Source organism: Epinephelus fuscoguttatus, linkage group LG22, assembly GCF_011397635.1.
Source record: "Epinephelus fuscoguttatus linkage group LG22, E.fuscoguttatus.final_Chr_v1".
NCBI classification, from domain to species: Eukaryota; Metazoa; Chordata; class Actinopteri; order Perciformes; family Serranidae; genus Epinephelus; species Epinephelus fuscoguttatus.
This window is the reverse complement of record NC_064773.1, coordinates 21,245,346-21,267,359: the sequence shown is the minus strand read 5'-3', so window position 1 is coordinate 21,267,359 and position 22,014 is coordinate 21,245,346. Positions and strand designations below refer to the sequence as shown.

General features: G+C 41.2%; 1 protein-coding gene across 6 annotated transcripts in view; it reads left to right on the top strand.

The window, feature by feature from the left end:
• LOC125882499 (lymphoid-restricted membrane protein) overlaps positions 1 to 22,014 on the top strand; it is a 49,667-nt gene that overhangs the window by 4,969 nt on the left and 22,684 nt on the right. For all 6 annotated transcript variants that reach the window (XM_049566209.1, XM_049566205.1, XM_049566210.1 and 3 more), the window contains exons 3-20: positions 7 to 117; positions 1,301 to 1,481; positions 4,568 to 4,626; positions 4,755 to 4,830; positions 7,016 to 7,174; positions 7,257 to 7,374; positions 8,666 to 8,716; positions 8,901 to 8,978; positions 9,231 to 9,287; positions 9,549 to 9,608; positions 10,093 to 10,157; positions 11,210 to 11,303; positions 11,874 to 12,020; positions 13,345 to 13,446; positions 14,751 to 14,902; positions 17,153 to 17,264; positions 18,248 to 18,491; positions 20,470 to 20,522. In XM_049566209.1, coding sequence (XP_049422166.1) covers positions 7 to 117; positions 1,301 to 1,481; positions 4,568 to 4,626; positions 4,755 to 4,830; positions 7,016 to 7,174; positions 7,257 to 7,374; positions 8,666 to 8,716; positions 8,901 to 8,978; positions 9,231 to 9,287; positions 9,549 to 9,608; positions 10,093 to 10,157; positions 11,210 to 11,303; positions 11,874 to 12,020; positions 13,345 to 13,446; positions 14,751 to 14,902; positions 17,153 to 17,264; positions 18,248 to 18,491; positions 20,470 to 20,522 — 1,919 coding nt within the window. The remainder of the gene's footprint in view (positions 1 to 6; positions 118 to 1,300; positions 1,482 to 4,567; positions 4,627 to 4,754; positions 4,831 to 7,015; positions 7,175 to 7,256; positions 7,375 to 8,665; positions 8,717 to 8,900; positions 8,979 to 9,230; positions 9,288 to 9,548; positions 9,609 to 10,092; positions 10,158 to 11,209; positions 11,304 to 11,873; positions 12,021 to 13,344; positions 13,447 to 14,750; positions 14,903 to 17,152; positions 17,265 to 18,247; positions 18,492 to 20,469; positions 20,523 to 22,014) is intronic.

Genomic DNA, 22,014 nt, shown 5'->3' with positions numbered 1-22,014 from the left:
GCTCAGGATCCTCAATAGCCTCTGACAACAAGAAGGAGAACATGGCAGAAATCAGCCTCATCTGTGAGGAGAATCTACTCGACACCATCTTCCACGCCTGTGACACCCAGCGCCGAGGTACGCCCACACAGTGACTGGGTCACGCATGCAGTCTTCCAGCAATACGGCAGCCTAATGATTAATTTTAACTTGTCACTGAATAGTATCGCAGCGTGTTTTTCTTCGTAGAGGGCAGAAGTAATTCCCTCAGCTCCCGACAGTCATACAGTATCAGCATTGTCTGTGTCTTTCCTCTTGTGCCTTCTAGCATTTGCAGCACAATCTCTTCCATTTATTCCAGCACCCTTTAAGTTTCTCATCAGTTCACTGTGTTTCCTCAACATTTCAAAGCTTCTCTTAAAAGCCTACTTGTGCAGAGGTATGGGATATGCTTTCTTTAAAGAAGTACAAAGAACATGGTAATGTTTTTGTTTGTTTGTAATCTGTTTGCCTCATTTTAGGGTCCTTTTTTTTTACTACTTTTGAACAGGATGATTAGTATTTGTGTTTTTTTTCCCTTCACCTCTTCATTCTAAGTTACAGTCTCTTTTGTTATCTGTGCTGTTCAGGAGATAAATGTATTTTTTGCTTCTTTTTTGTCCTCTTTGGTGCCATTTGTATGTGAAAAATAATTTCAAAAAGTATCCCTTTTGCATAGATGGCACTGAAATTGAAAAATGAAAGAAACTCTGTAGCTTCCATTAAAATGGAATTCAGCTGTGATTGGTTTGATTTAAGGCGTTGAATGAGTTTAATCACACTATGACTGTGGGAGCACATCAAAATTCCTGCCCAATTCAGCTATTATGTTGTATATGACATTGGGCAGTTTGGGGGAATACCACCATATGTAAACATTTGTAAATGGAGCATTGCAGGGGTTGAGTTTTAGTGAGAGAATAATGAATAGAAAGAATTTTTAATATTATGAATTTTAAAGAAATGGTCATTGGAGGCATTTTTATCAGTAGAAAAAGAACATGTCCACTGGTTAGACTACTGTGAAGGCTGAAGGGCTTTTTGAAAAGTGTATTGAGCATTAGAAATGTGTGAAACCATGTCCAAAAGTTAATCGTGATTCTTACTGTCGTTATGGTTACTGTTACTGCTACTGCTTCTGCTGCCTTCACCTATAACAGAACACAGACAGAAAGATTGAGGAGATGTGCACATTATATTATCCATCATAGTTCTAATGGGGTAACAGTATCTAAAGATTAATATTTTTCTGAAATGTCTCTGTGTGTTTGTCACCTTCCAGGTAAAGTGTACGTATCTCACATCGTGGACTACCTGCGGCACACCACCAGTCGCAGCTCAGAAGATAGTGGACTAGAGGACCTTTGCAACATGCTCGATCCAGAACACAAAGACGTCTCCATTGATCTGGATACGTACCATGCCGTCATGAAGGAGTGGATTGATGACTGCCGCAACAACGGGTACTGAAAAGCAGACCTTAGAATTTAAGGGCTTCATTCCAAAATGCTGATACCTTATACATCTGATCCTTGATTTAGAAATGGGAATTTTTAGGGTGGGTAGCTTGGTGAGTGAACATCCTGGAACATATTAAGTCAGGCTTTTGTTAGCAAGTTTTTTATCCAGCTGAAGTGACCTTAAAGGAACAGTTCACCCCCAAATGACCATTTGTGTGTCAGTTGCTCATCCCGTGAACTTTTTTCTGTCTCATACCTCTGGTGAACGAAGAATCCAAAAATGGAAAAAGTTCTTGATCATTTTAAGTCATGGGGGTCTGTGTTTGACAATAACATAATTAAACCAAAACATATGTTTTCAAACTGTCACACAACTCATGAAGTATAGTCCAATTCTCATTTATCCAGTCAAATGCTTAGTGCTTCCCAAACAAACATGAGACAATTGAAAAGGGCTGTCTGGGAAGTACTGAGCATTAGGGGTGGACGATATGGCCCTACAATAATGTTATGATATTCAGGGTATTTTTGCGAAAATAATATTCTTGACGATATGACAAATTAAAGAATTAAGAAAATAGAATTACAACAAAATAAGCAATAGTTTTACAGTTTGCCTTCAAATATTCAGTAAAAATAAACAAAAATGATCTCTCATTTCTTTAGTTTGTAAACAGCAACAGTAACTCAGAGTGAGATTCAGATTCTGTATACAATATTAGTAGCTCAACAAAATAAAATCTACCTCAAATTACACATATAAACAGCTCCCAAATAAAAAGAAATGTACCCTGGGATCTATATATATAAATCGACAGGTGATTTCCTTCTTTTAGTAAATCCTAAATGATTGAGTCATTTTTTTATTTTTCCACCTGGACCTTTATGCTTTGCCATTTCTCCTCTAATCATCACACTCTAACCTGTGACAGGCTGTTATGATACCAGAATTATCGCATATTCACATATATGTAGTTTTTTTGTCGAGCCGCGAGCAACACGTAGGTAGGTTTACATTACCAAAGGTTTATGGCGAAAGAGAAGGGGGAGAGATGCAGTGCTGCTGCCAGAGGAGCTGCTGAATGAGTTCCCTCTGAGCGGTAGCTTGCTAAAAGAGTCTGAGAAGCCCGGGGCTGTTAATAAAACTTTCAGGACGCCACAGTTTATTACACACTACTGAAGCTGCTCCTCTTTTTGGAAATTTTTCGGTAATAATTTTGCTTGCAGCCATGCTTGTTGTTGCAGGTATCACAATATGAATTTTTCATATCATATTAAAGAAATTATACTGGTATTATCGTGAATGAGATGATATGGCACACCACTACTGCACATATGACTGGACAAATGAGACTTGGATTATACTGAACAAGTTGTGTAAAAATGTGTAAATGGATGTTTCGATATAGTTTTGCTGTTGTAGTTTTTGGATTCTTCGTTTACCGGAGGCATGTGGGGAAATCAAAGTTTTCCCCACAAATTCAGATTAACACGAGGTGAGTAACTAATAAATAAATGATCATTGGGGGAGTAAAGTATTCCTTTAAGCAAGATCCTGAATTAATGTCTAGCAGTATTGTTCTGTATCTACAGTACATGCCGTGACCTGTCTGTGGATGGAAAACAAAATTAAAATCTCTCCTTGGCTTTCAATAGATAATTATAAATCAATGGTTAATTGATTTGTTGGCTATGATATAAGCTTTCTGCTGGCACTATATCTTCTGGTCAGGGTTTCTCTTGCTTGAGTACCTATTTTAAGTGGTAGATGTGACAGTAGAAGTTGACCTTTAGAAACTTAGAAAATGTAACTTCAAAGTGAGAACTGGCACGGTTTCAGAAGTGAAGAGTTCAGAGATGGAGCCATGGAAAATAAACAGTTTGAGCAGTTACTCATTTTATTCTTTGTGAAAGTGAGTGGGTGCAGTGCCCTTTTTTGTATTTTAAAGTACATTTATGTCCAGCCCTGCTTTGATATTTTATATTTTTGACAAATGTTTTCTGCTGTCTTTTTTGTGTTGGCTAATTTTCCCATCAAGACCTGCACTATGACTAAATCATTTGCTTAATTTATTCCACATATTTGCTCTGTCCGTCTACACATTTGTAGTTGCAGAGTTGACCACCTCTTTAACGCGGCATGAAAAGGCACAGACAGCTTGCACCATCTGCACCAGTCCTGCTCTTTCTTTTTAGACGCTCATATATTCAGTTTGAGTTACACAAGTAGACATTGTGGAGGCGGGTTATGTATCAGATGAGAGATTACTGGCGAGAATGTTTCCCCCATAGTTTCAGCTGTGTGCATTTAACAGGGTGTCTTTTGTCTCAGAGGTTTGCATCACAGTCGACTGCACCCTGCGCTCTGTCAGGTCTACATGAAATGTGCATTTGACATCTGTGGTCCAGTTAGATATGAGTCAGATGGTGGATTTAAATTAAAAGTAAAAATACTTTAATATATATTTAGTTACCTCTTATGCAAGTGGTCTTATTTTGACTAACCTGAGTGAGATGATGCATCGTGGTTATTATGTTCTGGTGTCTAAAAACTGGCCTGATGCGTGGGCTGTGAATAAAGCTAAAGACTTCACACTTTGAAGGGCTGTAACTGCTACGATAGAGGTCCAATTCTCGTGATGAGTCATCTTGTTACCAGCTAGTTCAAAGGTTCCCTGTGTCAACTGTGGGTGAAGACATGCTTATATATATATATATATATATATATATATATATATATATATATATATATATATATATATATATATATATATATATATATATGAAGTGGCTCACCACACTAGTATAACTGTCAAATAAGTAAGGACTATGCACCAGGAAGCAAGCTCTTATTGTAGTGCAGACAGTCTGTGTTTGTACATCACATAGAGGACTGAGCAGAGAGCTGACTGTTCTTAGCGCTCAGTGTGCCAGGCACCAAAAATTAAACAGTTCAACAAATCATGTCAGACCTGTTTTCAGGAGTCTGCAGCCAACCTCATAGTGTAGGACTGCCAAATCCTGTAAAAAGATTGTGAAAATAATTGATCTTGCACATTTAGATGTTGGATTTCTTTGTTGTATCTCAGGGAAGAGCCAATGGATGACGTCACTCAGGAATCAGTCAAACTCAGAGACAGTCTGTCTGGTGAGTTTGCATGTACACCCACTCATATGTTTGCTTTTCATCTCCTTGTAGTGTATGTGCATCTTATTCTGATGAGGCATGGAGATTTAATGATATTTGTATGTTTTGGATTGCTGTGTGTGTTTTAGCCAAGAGGTCCATGCTGCTCAATATGACTTCAGGAAGCTTGGAGGCCTTTGGAGGCGAGGCATCAAGAGCAGAATTGTAAGTGTGAATTAGTGAGAGTAATTAGGGGCTGCACAATTAATAGAATATTCATTCATGATTTTGGCTTCACAGAATTTAAGGAATATGATCGATTGTGTTGTTGACTTTTAAAACACAGCTGCATATCAAATCAAGCGCTTCCTAATCTAACAGCCATGACAGCTGTCATACGTGCAGCAGCAGCAGCCTGAGAAAAACTTTCCTGACTGTTGCAGCTGCAGTCCAGAGTAGAGCAGAAGAATAATATACTGCAGAGAGCAGAAAGGCAAACTGAAAACCTAATATCTGGAGCAGAAGGCGAAGAGCTAGTCCCCTCTATTCGAATCAATGTCCAGTGTTTGGAAGTATTTTGTATTTAAAGTGCACGAGATTTGTGTGTGCGCCACAAGGCCGGCCAACTATCTTGTTAAACCACCTGAGAAAACACCACAATCTGCAGTACGATGAGTGCATGAAGGTAAAGAATAATAACTCTGCAAACGTTACCTCACTAAATTACAGTCCTTGTCCAACGTCAACTCAGACATTCAACTATAGTGTACAGCGCATCACCTTAACCATTCAGCTCCTGAGGACAGACTTAAATAACCAGTGCAAGTTGCCTTTGGCCTATGTTTCCAATTAAGACATATTGTGCTTCTAGGAGATGCACTTAATTGAGGTAAGAAAGAAGACTCTTATTCCGATTTTGGGTCAAAAGTTTTGGTACAGTTTTATTTATATTTTGCTTTTAGGAGATGCACTGTGAGTAAGGACCAGGCTAACTTTGATGCAAAGATTTGTACATTAGCAGGAATGTAGCACAACATGCAAGTGTAAGCGATGCTCTGTCTATTTAAATGTTAAAGTGCAATGAAGATATTTGCTCACTAAAGTCAATGGATAATTGTGATCTCAATATTGATCAAAATAATCTTGGTTATCTTCTTGAGCATAATCGTGCAGCCCTAAGAACAATAATGTTTCAGTAAATAGGCAATGTTGCATTAGTCTTTATGCAGGGGTTAAATTGTGAGTTGTGAGGAGGAGCAGCCTTTGTAAAATAAGGTTGAGGGGTTGGCTGGGTTGGTTTCCACCGACCACACCTGTCAACAGTTTTTATAGGCGCTACTTCTTCAGCAGAATTCAGTTCCAGTAAAAACTGTGGACATTGTGTTCTCTGGATGTGGATAGTCCAGAGTAACAATGCCAAGAGATTTCTGAATGTCATTTATTTTTAATGCTGCGCCAACAGCTTTGATGTTGCTGTACTCATCTTGAGCATGGCTGCTTTGTTCTCAATGACTTCTCAGTATTCAAACCTGCAATCTGTCTGCGCAACAGCTTACCTGTTTGCTGTGCAGAAAAGTGTTTTGGTTTGTAACACTATCCTTAGATCACAATGTGATCTACATCAGGAGATTTAAATATTGAACAAAGTTACTGCTGCTGTGCCACATGCATAAATTGCACCCAGTCCCTCTCACACTTTGGAGACACATGCTCCAATACTAGGGCTGTGCATCATTTAAAAAAATAGGATACCAATACCGATACCAGTCCCCATAAAGTGGCACTATTTCCAATAGAGTACTTCATTTGATACCCATCATGTGAATGGAAGCATTCATTATATGACTTTAATTACTTACGAATGTTTTTGTGGCATCTCGACCCGCTTAACTGCCAACTCCATAACAACAGTGTGCTCGACTCACCACACCACAGACTGTATGAGTTGTAGCTGCTGTAGTGGGCCAATCATACGTAGCATTAAATCAAAGAACACTTACTTAGCAAAACTATAAATGTAGCTATTCATTTTTCTCTACATCTTGGTACAGAAAAGATCAAATGGAAGAACTGTTTGATTGGAGAAGTTTCAATACTACTTGGTACTTGTAGATTTCATTCAATACATTAAAGTTATCCAGTACGGATGCCCAGCCCTAATCGATACTGCTGCTGTGTAATAACCCCAGCTATTTGATAAAGTCAAAGAGAAGGAGTCTACAGTCTACATTTGTTTGGTCAGCGTGAGAGAGTGTCTGAAATTGTATGTTTCAAGCCAAAAGTATGAGAGTTGGCACTGCTGTGATACTGAAGAACTCAGAGTGCTATTTCGAAAGCAGGAGGCAGCACTCAGCTCCAGTGGGTCCAGTTTAACCCCTTCCTTGTTATGTGTGTGTGTTTCTCTCCTCAGTGAGACATCAGAGCTGGTGTATTGTGTTGCCGACCTTCAGATGAGCAACCAAAAGCTCCAGGAGGAAGTGAGGAAGCTGAAGCAGGTGGTGGAAGGCATGGAGGACAGCAACCAGAGGCTGGCAGAGGAGAACGAGGAGCTACGCACTCAGGCCAGGGTGTAAGATCATACAAGTACACAGCACGGATTTAATGCAGGATGCTTTGGTTTGTTGACTTCATCTGTTTGTCCTTATGCACAGTAACCAGCAGCTGGCCCAGAAGGAGAAGATGCTGAAGGAGGAGGTGGAGGAGATGAAGGCCACTCTGAGCTGCACGGAGGAAGGCAGAGCTCGCGCCTCCGCACACAGCAAACATGTGGTCAGTCAGACTCAGGCAGCACAGAGAGGATCTATGAGAATGCTTTCTGCTTGTATGCTTAAGTGCAAACAAATTGCATGTGATGGCTGTTTTGTTAGGGTTTCTTCTCCTATAGGTTGTTTAGTAGTGCTGTCATGATTCTGGAATTTCTAACTTTGAATAACTAACCTTGAAAAATACTGATATTTTATATCATTTTGATAACATGGGAAAAAATAACATTGAGGACTTAACTATAACATAACAACTACTTTACAGCAACTACTACAACGACTTTTCTTTTCATGGTTAGTAGCAGAGAACAGCAGATTGTCTGTGGTGAATGCTACCATAAGAGAGAGCGAATAAGCGCAGCTGATATTGGTGTATTGATACTGCAGAAAATGAGCATTTAAACCACTTAAAATATTTAGAATCTGTGTATCAATGAGTCGATATTTTTGACAACAGACAGTTGCAGCTGAAATGTACTGTCGTGTGATGCGGACCAAAAGTCAAAGCATCAAATGTTGTGTTAGGTTTGAATGAAAACCTAACATGCTGGTGTTCAGTGTAGCTTTGCAAAGCTGGAATATAGAGCCATATCAACAATACAGAATGTATGAAGCTAAAGTCATATATGTAATACACCTTTCAATTTTGAAAATGTTTGGCACCATAAGGCACCATCTTCGGGGGCTTTCACATGAGGGATACTGGTCCGGATTGAAGTGCACTTGACCCCAAAGTCCTGTTTGTTTGATTGGAGTGAACATGGTGTACCATACCTAGGCACGGTACGCCAATCTGGGTCCACTTGAAAAGGTTGTCTCCAGTACGGTACGCATCAGGTGTGAACAGCTGTACCAAAACACGAAAGTAGACTGCTATTTAGCACGACTACAAGGAGCTTTAACTGGTTATGAAACAGTCTAAATTTAATGCCAATGCCTTGATATCAGATGGAAGCACAACCTGCTGCAGACAGACCCAGATTCATCTTCGCTGCCACCTTCAACCTGCAGCCGGAGCCCCGCGCAGTCAATCGTATCTCATATGAAAATGCCCTCAGCCACAGTTATCACTCCCCAAATAAAGTCCTCATCCCAGATTACATTTAACTTTTACATAAAATGGCAAAATTAGTCAACAACATATCATAATTATGATCTGATTTTACAGTATCTTAAGGAATCTTGGTAGACTTTCATTCTAATGTACAAGTCAAGCTGTCACACTGTAATAGAGCAGACTATGTAGGACTGAGTGTGTGTTTCCCTGGCTGCTATTGATCGATTTTTCCTCTTTTCAGGAGAGAGAGAACCAGGGTCTCATCGCCAAGATCGCTTCTCTTCAGGAAGAGGTACCTCACTGTCCAAATAGAACTTTTGTCGGAGAGGTTGACAGTAAAATCAATGACCTGACTTCACAGGGAATCGGGAGCACTCGCTCATCCATAGATAGCTTACAGAGAGAGTACATTGTTACAAGTGTGTTCATGAAAGGATGTGACCAGCTGCTCTAACTCCCCTCTGATGGCTCTCCAGAACTTCAAGGTCACCATGGAGACGGATGAGCTTCAGAGGAGAATAACAGAGCTGTGTGACATTAATGCTGACCTTCAGGTACCTTTACTATCTGTTCGTTATAATTTTAGATTTTGCGCTGCATTATTACATCTCTACTCTTCCTCTTCACTCTGCTCTCACACAGTGTCCTTCTCTTGTTCTTTCTGCCTCCCACTCTGGCATTTTTGAGTGTATATCCACCGAGTCTGACTTCACTCTGTAAATCTGTTTCAGGCACATTAGAATTACTGTGTCAGCCATGCCGCCGTTACACTGTGGATTCTTTGTGTGCCTCTTCCCTGTCCTCAGGTGCAGATTCACTCTTTTGATGCTGTCGTTGGTGAAAAGGAAGCTGTGATACTAGAGGTCAGTGCCTTATGTTGTGTTATTATCCATTTTACTGTTGCTGTAAAGCTAGGTGTGACAGTTCTGTTCATCCTAATACTTAAAATTCCTTGAATTTATTCAGCCAAAAAGAAAACTTATTCACTTTAGCTATCAATTTTGTTGCTTATAAGTTTAGAAAAAAAAAAATCAAATTTCTGTGTAAAGAAACTTGCTCTTGTCCTCTTTTCTGTTTCTCTGCAAAACTCAAATTGGTCTTGTGTCTCTTGCCTCCTTTTACAGAAAAGCAGACAGATAAATGAGCTTAAGTCAGCAGTGGAGGAATACTCCTCCATCACAGAGGTCAGTGTGTTGAACTTCACATCATATCATTATTTCAGTTTCCATGCATCAACAACCCCCACTAGTCACTAAAAAAGCATGTCAGAAAATCTTGTTTACAAAATGGCAGCACTCAAATAGGATTATAGATATTGAGCATGAACTTCAAGTAGTGATTTTATTTTTTAACAAAATGTATATCTGGGAATGTGTTTAAAGCTAAATGTGATATGCTAATTTAACATCATTTTTGCCATGTCAACAAACAAACAGACAAATTTCTGCTTTTTCCTATGTGACGGTACAATTATCAGCATGTGTGTCACTGGTGTTTTGGTCGTGGAGCTTGACTGTGGGAGACGAAGCACCTGCTGTCTTTCTACACCCAGGCCTTTGCAGTCAACAAATGTGTTGCAGTGGAGAAAGGGTGGATGTCATAGTTGGCCTCTAAATGACTATGTGAATGGACTGAGTGATGTTGGTTTCTGTGTTTTGTTGATTCCAGCTGCTGAGGGCAGACAAGAGCAAGTTGGAGAGCCAGATGCAGATGATGCACCCCGACCTGACGGGGTAAGTGAACAACCTGGGAGGAAAGGCATCTGAAACATTAACGGTTGAAGGACTACTAAGGAAGTATGCTAGGGCACAATGGCTATATGGCCAAGTGCAATATCCAAATCACAGGAGCTGCAATTTTGTGATAAAGGTGAAATTATAAATGAAGCATTGTGGTGATACGGAGATGTCCCAGCCTACAGATCATATTCCACACCTAAGGGCACATGGTTGTTTAGTACGAACACCTGCAAAAATCTCATCATCATTTTCATATTTCTTTCTGTAAAAATGAAATGCAAGAATTACCATTCCCTCTAAAATCACGACTCATATTGCAAATGCAATATCTGTCAAAATAATTGCAATATGATTTGGTGTTGGTTCAAATATGAAGGGTATCCAACTCAACTTTTGTGAGACTGCAAGTCGTAATATGACATTGCAGGCGCTGTGATTGTGTGATCACTCTGCTGATAGACACTTACATCAGACCAAAGTCATCAATGCTGCACTGTTACATTTTTCCAGTCGCCAATTATCTTAGTGTTATGATTATTTTCAGTTATGGTGTTATAGCATTACTGAGTTGGGTTGGAGATGTGAGTGCATCTCTGAGATAAACTGCAAACATCCCTGCACAATCTACTCTGTAGCATTTCATTTACCCAGAGTATGTCAGTGTTTGGAGAATAAATTAACTACCTCCATGTGTTTCCACCATTTTCTCCTCTGCTTATGAACGTTTACACCTCTTTAAAAGTCCTTCTTCCTACTCCTAACAGTTTCTCGCCTTAAAAGCTCTCATAATGGCTAAAATGCTTTGTGAAAAACTGTTATCATTCCCAGGATCTGGTCCTTACTAAATGGGAAAATCCTTAGTAAAGTTTTAAATCTGAGGATTTTCTTAGAGTTCATCACTAGGACCAACTATTTGTACATGAAAGCTTTGTGAATATGGCCCTTGGTCTGTAACTTTGAGAAAGATTTCTTCATTACCACCTTTTCTGATTAATGTCTTTGTTTGTTATTGTTTGCACCCAACCTCTCCACCCCGTCCTGCACAGGGCTGGTCTGTCCCTGTCGGTGGCATACAGGTTGAACCAGAGCACCTCAGGCTCCCTACAGACAGAACTGGCTTTGGCACAGTCACCACTGGAGGTCAGCACTCCCTCACTGTCTGTCTTTTTCATCTGCTCTCCTTTTCTTCTCTGGTCTTTATTTTACCTCCTTCCCCTTCTTGCTGTCAATCTCATGTCTTTCACTTTGTTTTACATTCTGGCATTTATCCTCATGTCCCGGTACATGTCTGTCTCTGGTCTTTTATTCCTGACAGCTCTTGGACATCTTCCTTGTAGCAGCCAAACTCTTGCACATGTGAACTTGAAGGCACCCCACACAGATACATTCTCACCAACAAACTACTTCAGCAGACACAGCTAGTTGTACAGTGTTATGTAATCTCAGTTTATGGTGCCCCTGATCCCAGCTGCACTTCTAAGAAGTTTTATGCCACAGGCAGGAAATCAATCTCTAAAGATTTTTCTTCCACAAACTGTAGGGCTTCTCACATACTTCACACACAATACAAAGCACTGTCTGAACATCAGATGCAGTTCTTCACATGCTGTGTACTTCCCACAGTTCAGCCTGTCTGTAACAATTAGACTGATGGGAAGTGTTTTGAATCTCGTTTGCTCCTTTGTATTAATATACTGCTATCTCCTGCAGGGACCTCATGGAGTTGACCATTTGTCCACCACTATGAGCTTTGCCTCCCCGCTGGATGAGACACTGGACAGGGAGGTGTTGCTGATGCTGCAGGGACCCAACCCTGAACACATGGCTCTGGAGTTCAAGAGCCTCCTGAATAAACTGGTAACTACGTGTGTGTATGTGAAGCCCTGACTTGAAAAATCCAAGTGTTCTTTTGTATAAAATGTTATATGTATGACTTGCACATGTTGATACTGTAAATGTCACTCTGTTCTGATAAACACAGGCTCAACATAGCACCCAAGACCCAATGATATCTGTTGAATGTTTTGCTCTACAAACAGGTTAAGATTGCTTAGGCCCTCATATGAGCTCAAAACAGTTAAAATAGTATGATGACTGGATGTCAAACAACTACTTACAGTTAAACACAGACAAGACAGAGGTTCTGATAATTACTTCCGATAGTATAGCTTCAAAGGTTGCTCAGACATCTCGGTCCCTTTCGTCAGCTATCGATCAAATTTTTAGAATCTTGGTGATATTTTTGATCAGGCCATGCATTTTGATCATCTCATTTAGTCAATGACCTGTACTTGTTTTATTCAGCTAAGAAATATTGCAAAGCTCGGGTTTGTGGTGTCTCGACTTGAGTTCAAGATGATTATCCAGGCTTTGTGTCCTCCCGACTGGACTACTGTGATTCTCTTTTTACTTGTCTAAACAAATCTTTTCTGAATCATCTTCAAATAATCCAGGACACTGCTGCTCTGCTGTCAGCCATGTGCAGCAGGTCAACCCACATCACGCCTATCTTAGTTTCTTTACTCTGGCTTCCAATCAAGTTCAGGATTTACTTCAAGATACTTGTTCTCACGTATAAAGCCCTCCACAGTCAGGCACCTGAATGCGTCAGTGATCTCCTCCATCCATATGTCAGTAGGTCCCTTAGGTGTTCGGAACAGGAGCTACTGGCTGTCCCCCACACCAGACTCAAAACACTATGGCTCCAACACTGGAGCTCTCTTCCATTACGTTTTGGGTCTGCAGTCTCTTTAGAAATTAAAAAGACAACAACTGAAGACTCATCTTTTCAAAATGGCCTTTGTCCCACCCTAAATTGTCCAGTGCTTGTTCCCTGGTATGTTTCTGTTTGGGGTCTCAGTAGCCTGCATTTGCTCTGTGTTTTACTCTCTTTTTGTTGCACTGTTGCCTTTGTTTTTATTGATTGCATGTTTCACTGTTTTATTTCTTGACTGTATTTTGTGAAGCACTCTGTGTGAAGCACTTTTCACTTTGTGAAATTCCATTTCTGTGAAGGGTGCTTCATCAAATACAGTTTATTATTAATATTATGTGACAGGTTTGTGTGTGTAAACCTCTTGTCTGTTTGTGTCTAGCGTTGTGCACAAGGCATTTTCAATTCTTGATCTTCCATCCTAATACATTTCTTTCTCACAGCATGTTTCCTCTTTATGTCTCTCAGAAAAGAGATTTCAGAGAAGAAACCCACTCTGTCTTGTCTACAGCCAGAGGCTTACAGGGTGACCATGCACAACCAGAGGGCAACACAGACGCCAGTCTCCAGGTCAGATACACTTTCACAGACATGTTTAATGTTAATTCATTTTATTTATAGAGCACTTTTCCGGGAAGTCAGACTCTTAAATGAGTTAAAGTGATAAGACTGTCAGTTAAAATTTTGTAGTCAATGTCAGACTTCCTACAATGATGTAAGCTTAAGAAAAGCAGGAGGTTCACAGGGTTCTGCCATGTTTGTGCCTTTGTATGTTCCTGTATAGCCGTTTAAGGTCCAGACATTGTGCTGTGTTTTCGTTTTTATACTTGTAACACACAACAAGAGATTGTCAGACTCATTCTTACTTACTAGAAAGACTCTGATTGATTCAGGCAAGGGGTGACGGTCACGGTCGTCATGAACAGCAGAGTCTCTTGTCATTCTTCAAATTTGTCTGACTATTTCAACATTGGCCCTTACTGACAAAAGCCTGAATCTTTTCATTGGCATCTTCATGTAAATGGCCCTTCTTTTTCACCGTCAGATTTGTTTCCTTCTTGGTTTGCGCCGCCACAGATAGAAACATCATCAACACACCCACTCACTCCCTGTGAATTCTCTGGAAAGTTACCTGCTCTGTGCATACCTGGATTCAGACATTACACAGACTTTGTGCTAGGGAGTTGGCAGGGTAAAGTCAGTTTAATGTCCAGTCAACTGATGCGGACATTTGCATTCACAGATTCAGTTCCTCTGGGAAAGTTCAGGGTTGCGGTGCATGTGTGCAAGCAGCTTATGTTTGCATATGCATATGGGTTGATGTCAGGCTGAAAATGCCCGTCTCAGTGGCTTTTTTTAAAATATATGAATCATGAAATTATGTAAAGTGATCTCTATCTTCCTCTTCCTCCACCTGTTGCAGTCTTTTTCTATCTATCACTGCCTATCTGCTCTTTCTCTCCTTCCCACACACTCTCTCTCCTCTCTAGAGATCTCTCACTTATGTAACTCCAACAGGCCCCATCCAGCAGTGTTGTTTAGTCAGTGTGTTGTAGCATGAACACAACCCACTTCCCTCCTCCCTCACTCCAACTTTCTGTATCTCTCCGTCTCTCGTTCTCTCTCTCTCCCCCCTCCTCCTGCATTGTTGCCACTCTGCATTCATTAGCCACGTACTGCCATACAGCAGTAAACATAGCAAATGAGATAGAAATCATTAGTGGAGCAGAGCTGTACCAGCGCAAGTCTGACTCCTGTTCTTCATCTGGCATGGAAAGATTTTGTTTCACTTAGGTGTCAGAACTTTTTGGAGGCGTGAAAGACACCTAGCCGTTGAGGCCGTGCCGCTGACCCTCGGCCTTGTCTTCCCACAGACGCTGCAGGCCGAGCTGGACACGAGGAGGGCAGACTGGGCCCTCAGCCTGGACCAGCTGGCCCAGTACACAGACTCGCTGGAGAAGGAGCTGATCAAAATGGCCAGCAACATGAGGAGGTCACGCACCGAGATCCTGCACCTTTCAGTCAGGTGAGCGAAGCCTTGCTGTCTGCACTCTCTGTAGATGATAAAACAAGTGGGCAGGCAGAAATGTGTGAGCTGCTGAACGCTGAAGTGAGTGATGTTGTTGAAGAATTTGGTTTGAGAGCAGAGGGAGGTGAAAGAGAAGTACCAGAGGAAGACTGAAGAGAATCGATTGGCAGTGAATCTTGTGCTGGCTAATTAAAGACAACTTGACTGTAAGGTAGGAAAATCTTTCTTTGAGGGTGAGCTGTGATCTCATTGGTTGAATTAAACCCTAGTAGGCAGAGCTATTTTCTGGCTAAGTAAGGTAATACTAACGCTACTGAAGAAGGCATTATTGAGACATTAGGCATTAGTAAGAAAGCTGGAAGCTGATTATATCTATCAGAGTAATTGATACCTGGAAAAAAAACAGTCTAGGCATAATGAGCTATCATTGTTAGCTGGTTAGCCTAGTTGACCTCACATGTCCAGCCTATAACTGTCTTTGTAAGCTTGTTTGGGTGCCTGTGGAGCTTCCAAGATGTTAAACGCTACACTGTCCAGAGTGAAGTTATTTCAGCCATTAGAATAGATTTGTAGAACTTATTAAAACTTGAACACCACATGCTATGCTAAAGAATTCACCCCCCCAAATGACCATTTGTATATCAGTTACTCTCCTTGTGTTATGTTGAATTTGTGAAGAAAACATGAAATAAATTGAAGTCACAGGGCTGTGTTTAACAACAGCAAAATTTGCAGACTCTCACACAATTCATGCACTGTAATCCAATTCTCATTTATCCAGTGGTATTCTCAGTACAGACCATCTACACACCATGCATTTTGCTAAAACCTTAATATTTAAAGGTCCAGTGTGCAGGATTTAGGTGCATCTGTTGGCAGAAATGGTATATAATATCCATAACTGTGTTTTCATAAGTGTATAATCATCTGAAACTCAGAATCATTGTGTTTTCATTACCTTAGAATGAAGTGTTTATATCGACATATGGAGCAGGTCCTCTTCTAAGGTGTCTGCCATGTTGTTTCTATAGTAGCCCAGATGAGAAAACACTGGCTCTAGATAGGGTAGATCTTGTAGGCCATTGTAGTTCTCTTCATGATTGCCACACAGGAGAAGTTTCAGTTGGTTGCAGTCTGTAACCTCGCCACTAGATGCCACTAAACCCTACACACTAGACCTTTAAAACTGATAGTGAAACTTATCTGTGCTCCCTTAAGCCAGACTCCATTGACAGAAATGGTAGTTTTACATCAGGAAACATGGGAGCTGCTGGTATACAGCTAATTTTCTCAGATTCTCTGTTCACCATGGCATGGAGGCATGCGAGGAAATAGTTTTTGTCACGATTTCAACACACCACAGGGTGAGTAACTGATATACAAAGGGTCATTTGCGGGCTGAAGTATTCCTTTAATGTCAGACCCCTGCAAATGGGGGTGTCTCTGCTCTCCAGTGCTCTCCCTCAGTGGGGGAAGGACTTGTCAGTCATCCTGCCCTCAGTGACCCCAAAGGGCCCGCCTCACTAGGTCTGGGTCCGTGCCAAATCTGGGCTTCACTCTGACTCTGTGATGGGTTTGCCTTGGGCCGTGTGTGTGTGTGTGTGTGTGTGTGTGTGTGTGTGTGTGTGTGTTTGTTTGTGTGTGTGTTCATGGAGACGGCCATCCCCTTCAGATATATAACGGCGCTAGAGTGGTCCAGAATGAGACCACAGAGGGAGAACTGGTCGGGCCGTCCATGTTGGATTTACTGGTGCTTAGTTTCCAGGGTGAACTTTATTACTGTTTGGGAGGAAAGAAAACTAAAGAGAGATCATAGTAGGTAGAGTTCAGCCTCCTGCTTTGGAGTGTTTGGGCTGATACAGACTGTTCAGAGTGAGACTGGACCAGAAGAAAGTGCTGGGATTGAAGTTTTGTTGGAGGACACATTTTAAGTTCTGTGTAGTCTTGAGATTAGAGGGTCAGGCTGGGACTGGATCTACAAAACCGTGAAGTGAAGAAGCCGATACTGGGCCAGTCGGAGAACTGGCGGTGGTCACCCTGGGCAACAGAATGGGACACTGCATGGGCCTGCGGATTGGGTACAGTATGTCCACTGTACTGTCTTCGAGGATCTCTGTGCATGTGTTTTTCTAGCTGTCTGGACCGTTTAAGATGGCTTTGATATTTGGGGTGTTTCTTCCACATTTCTCTTAAAAAAAAATCCCTTGGTAGTTTTTAATTAACAAGATTTTGTATTGTTGCATGCAGGGTGCAGGAGCAGGAGAACCAGAAGCGGCAGCTGTGTGAGGAGCTGGAGCAGCTAAAGACACCTCAGGACAGCAGAGAGGCCTCATGCCAGACACCTGCACTAGAGGAAGAGGTCAGAGAGGAAGGGAGGATGTGTAGGCCGTTCATGGCACTCATATTAGCCTATATTCAGTAAACAGCAGCTTCCTTCCACTATTCTCAGAAGTAATATTTTGGTCTAAGTCTGCAGTCACTGCACATTGTTGATAGAATATTCAATGAATTGTACACCGTCTGGGAGGTGGGCATCATATTGTCATATTGGGTTTGACATAACTCCAACTTTAATAATTTACATGTGAATGTCTCTGTTAGCGTTCAGTTTCCACAATAGAGGGATATTGGAGGGTTTGCTTGGAGAGCAGTGACAGAGCCCATACTGTATTCAGACAGATGGAGTATCTGGTAGAGGAGAGTTGAGTGCGAGTTGGCGGCTGAAGTGGACATGTGCACCCACACACACGCAGAATCAGATGCGACCACACACCTACGCACTGCTCCTCGCACAAAATGCACTGACACACAGGCTTGAACATTTCCATTATTACAGCACCATTGTTTTTACTGCAGAAAACAATGAGCGCGGTGCTGAGGTAGATTTGCATATAGCAAACAAGTTGTGCTTTGACAAATAAAACAGTTCTCACTTTGAGATCATTTATTCAGTTTAGCTGTGGATCAGAGAAGGACCAACACAACTCTCTTAGTCACCAGAAAGAACAGTATTAAAAAGAAAATATAATCTATGAGCTCTGTTTTGTTTAATGTTTAAAAGTTTATTGGGATTTTTCTTGCTGCAAATTTTATTTTTTCCCAGAAAAAACAGGTCAGTCTCCGGTACATTTTTCAATGGTTTGATTTCTTTTCTGTGCTGCTCTTTTCAACTATGGTGACAGTCACTGCTGAACTTCAACCTCATCACTTCCAGTTCTCCATTTGGATTTTGCACAGTGGGATTTGTAACAGTTTGGCAGGATTTTATGCATTCCATTTTTGTGCTCTTTTTATTGAGTTTTTATTGAGACCTCATCTTTCCCTTTCTTTCTTTTTTTTTAGCCTGGAGATGACTTGGACTGGGATGAGGAGTTCGCCCTTCAAGACTTCCTGAAAAACGAGTTAGCGGAGAGGAATTGCAGGGAACAGGGCGGGCGAACGGACAGAGGTGAAGAGGAGGACGGGGAGGAGAAGTGGACAGTGGTGGACAGAGCTGGAGAGGGAGACGCGAGGGACACGTCTACTCCTCAGTCTGCCCTCTGTAGGGAGGCCCAGCCTGGATACGGTGCAACAGGAGAGGGTCTAGGTGAGTGGGGACATGAAGGTGGACGTAACAACCACTAGCAGGTCATCTGCTAAGCAACTATCTAATACTTGTATACTGTAGATATTTATTTGAACTGTCTTTCAACAGATTAAATCTATAAAACCTATCTCAGTCTCAGTCCTTCAGATTTTCCTGGAAAATTTGTCCTGAGTCCTTTACATGAAGTTATACCATAGACTGCTAGATGCAACTGAGAACGCCGGGGAAAGTCTCAATTTTTATGTTACGTTACAACCTGTTCTCCTATTGGCAAGCTGTTAATGCTGGTACAGTTACACACAAGGAAATGACAACCAGCCTTTATGAAGAACAATGATTTGCCCAACGCACGTATAAATGGATTCATAGCACATTTAAACAGGATTGTTATAGAACTTAAAATGTTAACTTTAAGTCTACTAGTCTATGTACATCAGATAATTATTGACATTAACTTTAAAGTAAGAAACCAAAGTATATCCTTAACTTTTCAACTATCCTATATTCTACACAAGCATAAAAGCATTCACCTAAGGTTCTGGTGTGCCACCCCAATATTCTCAGCAGCCCCATTTGGCCACCGCTATGAAAAATTTCTGGTGGTGCCACTGCCCGACGTCCTCTCATTCTGACCCATCCCACGACTACCGACATCCCTGGGGTCGTGCTTCTCTCCCTTTTGTTCATGTGGAGCCAAGACCATCTTACAACCCTATAAATTCCCTTAGCCCCGACATAGTTATTTAGAATGGTGAATCTTCCTTGAGACGCTAAAATCCATCATAATTAGCCCAGAGCTAACTGGAACCTCAGAAGGCCAAGCCAAATAGGGCTAAATATAGTTTAATATTTTTATAGCCCCACTCTGACCCCTGCCCGCCCTGTTTCTAGTTCTGGCTCCAACTCGGTAGAAATAAGCCTTGAAGCTAACCTCATGCAGCAAGAATGTGAACTAATTCATCCTGCCTCTTCCTCATGCATGATCATTTTGAGACCATACTTTGAAGGAGTACAGTTTTATCCATGTTCCTACCTCTAGATTTGGTATGCCTAAACTGAGCACACCTGTCTCTTGCAAATCCTCAGCTGATGTTAGCCATAAATGTGCACATAATAAACGGCAATAATTTACTATAAAAGTCTTTCTCACTCTCGTAGATCTTAATTGTGAAGCCAGAAAGGACAGATTTTTGCTCAAACTGACCACTTAAACATTATGTATTAAAATTCTCTCACATGTTCAGCTGGTGCACCAACTTGCAGGTGCCTTAAAGTGTTTCACAGGATAAACTATAGGTGAAAATGCTCACAGACTCAGTTATTGTCTTTGGGTGTTGATTTGTGTGTGTGTGTGTGTGTGTGTGTGTGTGTGTGTGTGTGTGTGTGTGTGTGTGAAAGAGAGACAGCGAAAGAGTGTGTGGATTATCCCCCTGTAATCCCAGGGTAGTTCACAGGGCACTCAGCCACCCTTGAAGCACCAGTACAGTACACACACTCACCCACTGTAAGGATACACACACTCTGAGGCCCTTGGCGGTAGACCCCTGCCTTCTATGGTTGTTGTGGCCCTGCTGTTATAAAGGTTGTGAGTGTGTGTGTCTACACAGGATGTGAAATCCTCTCTTCCTCAAGGCCCTTGTATGGCCAGGTGTGGGACCAGTCCAGAGCTCCGAAGTGAGCTCGGTAATCCCCCATTCCTCGGCCTGCATGAGCGGCTGGCAGGCAGAGAGAAAGAAAACAAGAGTGTGAATGTGGTCATTAATGCCACCTTAGCCATGCATGGTATTTTAACCTCTCTGCCCCTCCCTCAGCTCCATGCCTTGCATAATAGACAGTCTGACCTTTTATGGTTAAAGGTGGGGTGCGTTTGGATGTCTTTTAACCCTTGTAGATGAATTGGGCAAGCGATTGGATTTTTTTTTTCTTTAATAAACAGCTTTTTATTTTATTTGTTCTTCTTCCTCTGTTTCTGTTACAGACTCTCTAGCCTGCACTGAGTCAGAGCCGGAGGTGAACAGTCAATCTTTGCAGGTAAATCTAATTATGACATTTTCCTGCCATGGGAGCTATTGTGCAAGATACTCACCACCCCACTGAGCAAGCAACGTCTGTGGACATGATATCAACTAGACTTGGACGTCCACAGACGTTGCTTGCTCAGTGGGACCATGTTTGGGATTGTGCCTGAGTGTGATCTTTGCAAACTGTCCTTTAACCCTGCATTTTCCTCAATATTTTATTAAAATTGCCCAAATGTGATAACACTTACCTCTAAAGTAGTTCAGCAATTATGGACGAGTGAGTGGGATGTTGCTACCTGAAGTTGTAGAACTGTTTCAAGGAGGGAACTTCTCATCTTTAGCCTGGCATTAACACTATAACAATATAGTCAACTGAATGTAACTTCCTAACATCTTTAAATATCTGGAAACCACATGCTCAAATTAATTTGCAATGGCTCACATGTAATTGTTAGTGGATAACACCAGTGTTGACCTTGTGGGAATCCATGTGCCTGTGGCTTAGTGCAGTGATTTCAGGAATATGTAAAAAAAAAAAAAAAAAAAAGAAAATGTCCTTGTGTAGGATTAGACTCCCTTTCATTTCAACAAACAGTTTGGTATCTCATATATTAAAAGTTAAAAACAGCATCAAAAGAAATCTCAGGGATTTTTAAGCTTTGTCCAGTGTCTTAAATGGGCTGACATTATGTCATAGCCTTTAGGGAACACTAATGTTGAGAGTCAAGGATTTCAACCACTAGAGTGTGACACTTTGCACAATAGCTGGGCTGCACTGTAAAGAGAGTAAAATGCATTGCAGAGGAGGTGAAATGTTTAAGTAACAGCCCTGTAGAAGTAACACAGTGGTGTAGTCAAGACAACCTAAACTGAAACCGTATCAAGACCAAAGAACAGGGTGGAGCATGGCACCCCTCAAACTGATCTGAAAGAACCGCACTCTACAGTGGCTCTGAGGGTTAAAACACAATGACATTTCAGAAAACACGACACTACAGCATTTCACAAACACTGCAACATTTAAGAAATGTTACGTTTTGTAAAATGTCATAATCTTTTGTGAAATGTTATGTTTTCACTCTGAGGGCTGCCATGACATCACCATAAAAACACCCACAGAAAATGAATGAAGACTCCTCTTCCTTCATCTCCGTTATTGAGATTTTTTCTCTGTATTAGTATGTGTAAGTGTACCATTAGAAATATTTTAATAAAATAATCAAAAGGCATTACAGAGGTGAATTTTATGTGTTGTAATTGTCCTTTGTTTCCTATGAGCAAACACATACTGAAACTAAGGAGCTGAAATCATCTTTATTTTACACTCCTTTTTTTTTGCACAGGCAGTTTAGTGATATCCCACAGTTGTGGTCTTGACCGGTCTCGAAAATAAAATCCTGAGTCCTCTTCCTCTGAAACCGAGACAAGACTAATAGTGAGAAGTGTAAAAATGCAGTCCAGTCTGAGATGAGACAGAGACCGAAAAATGGTCTTCAGGCCAG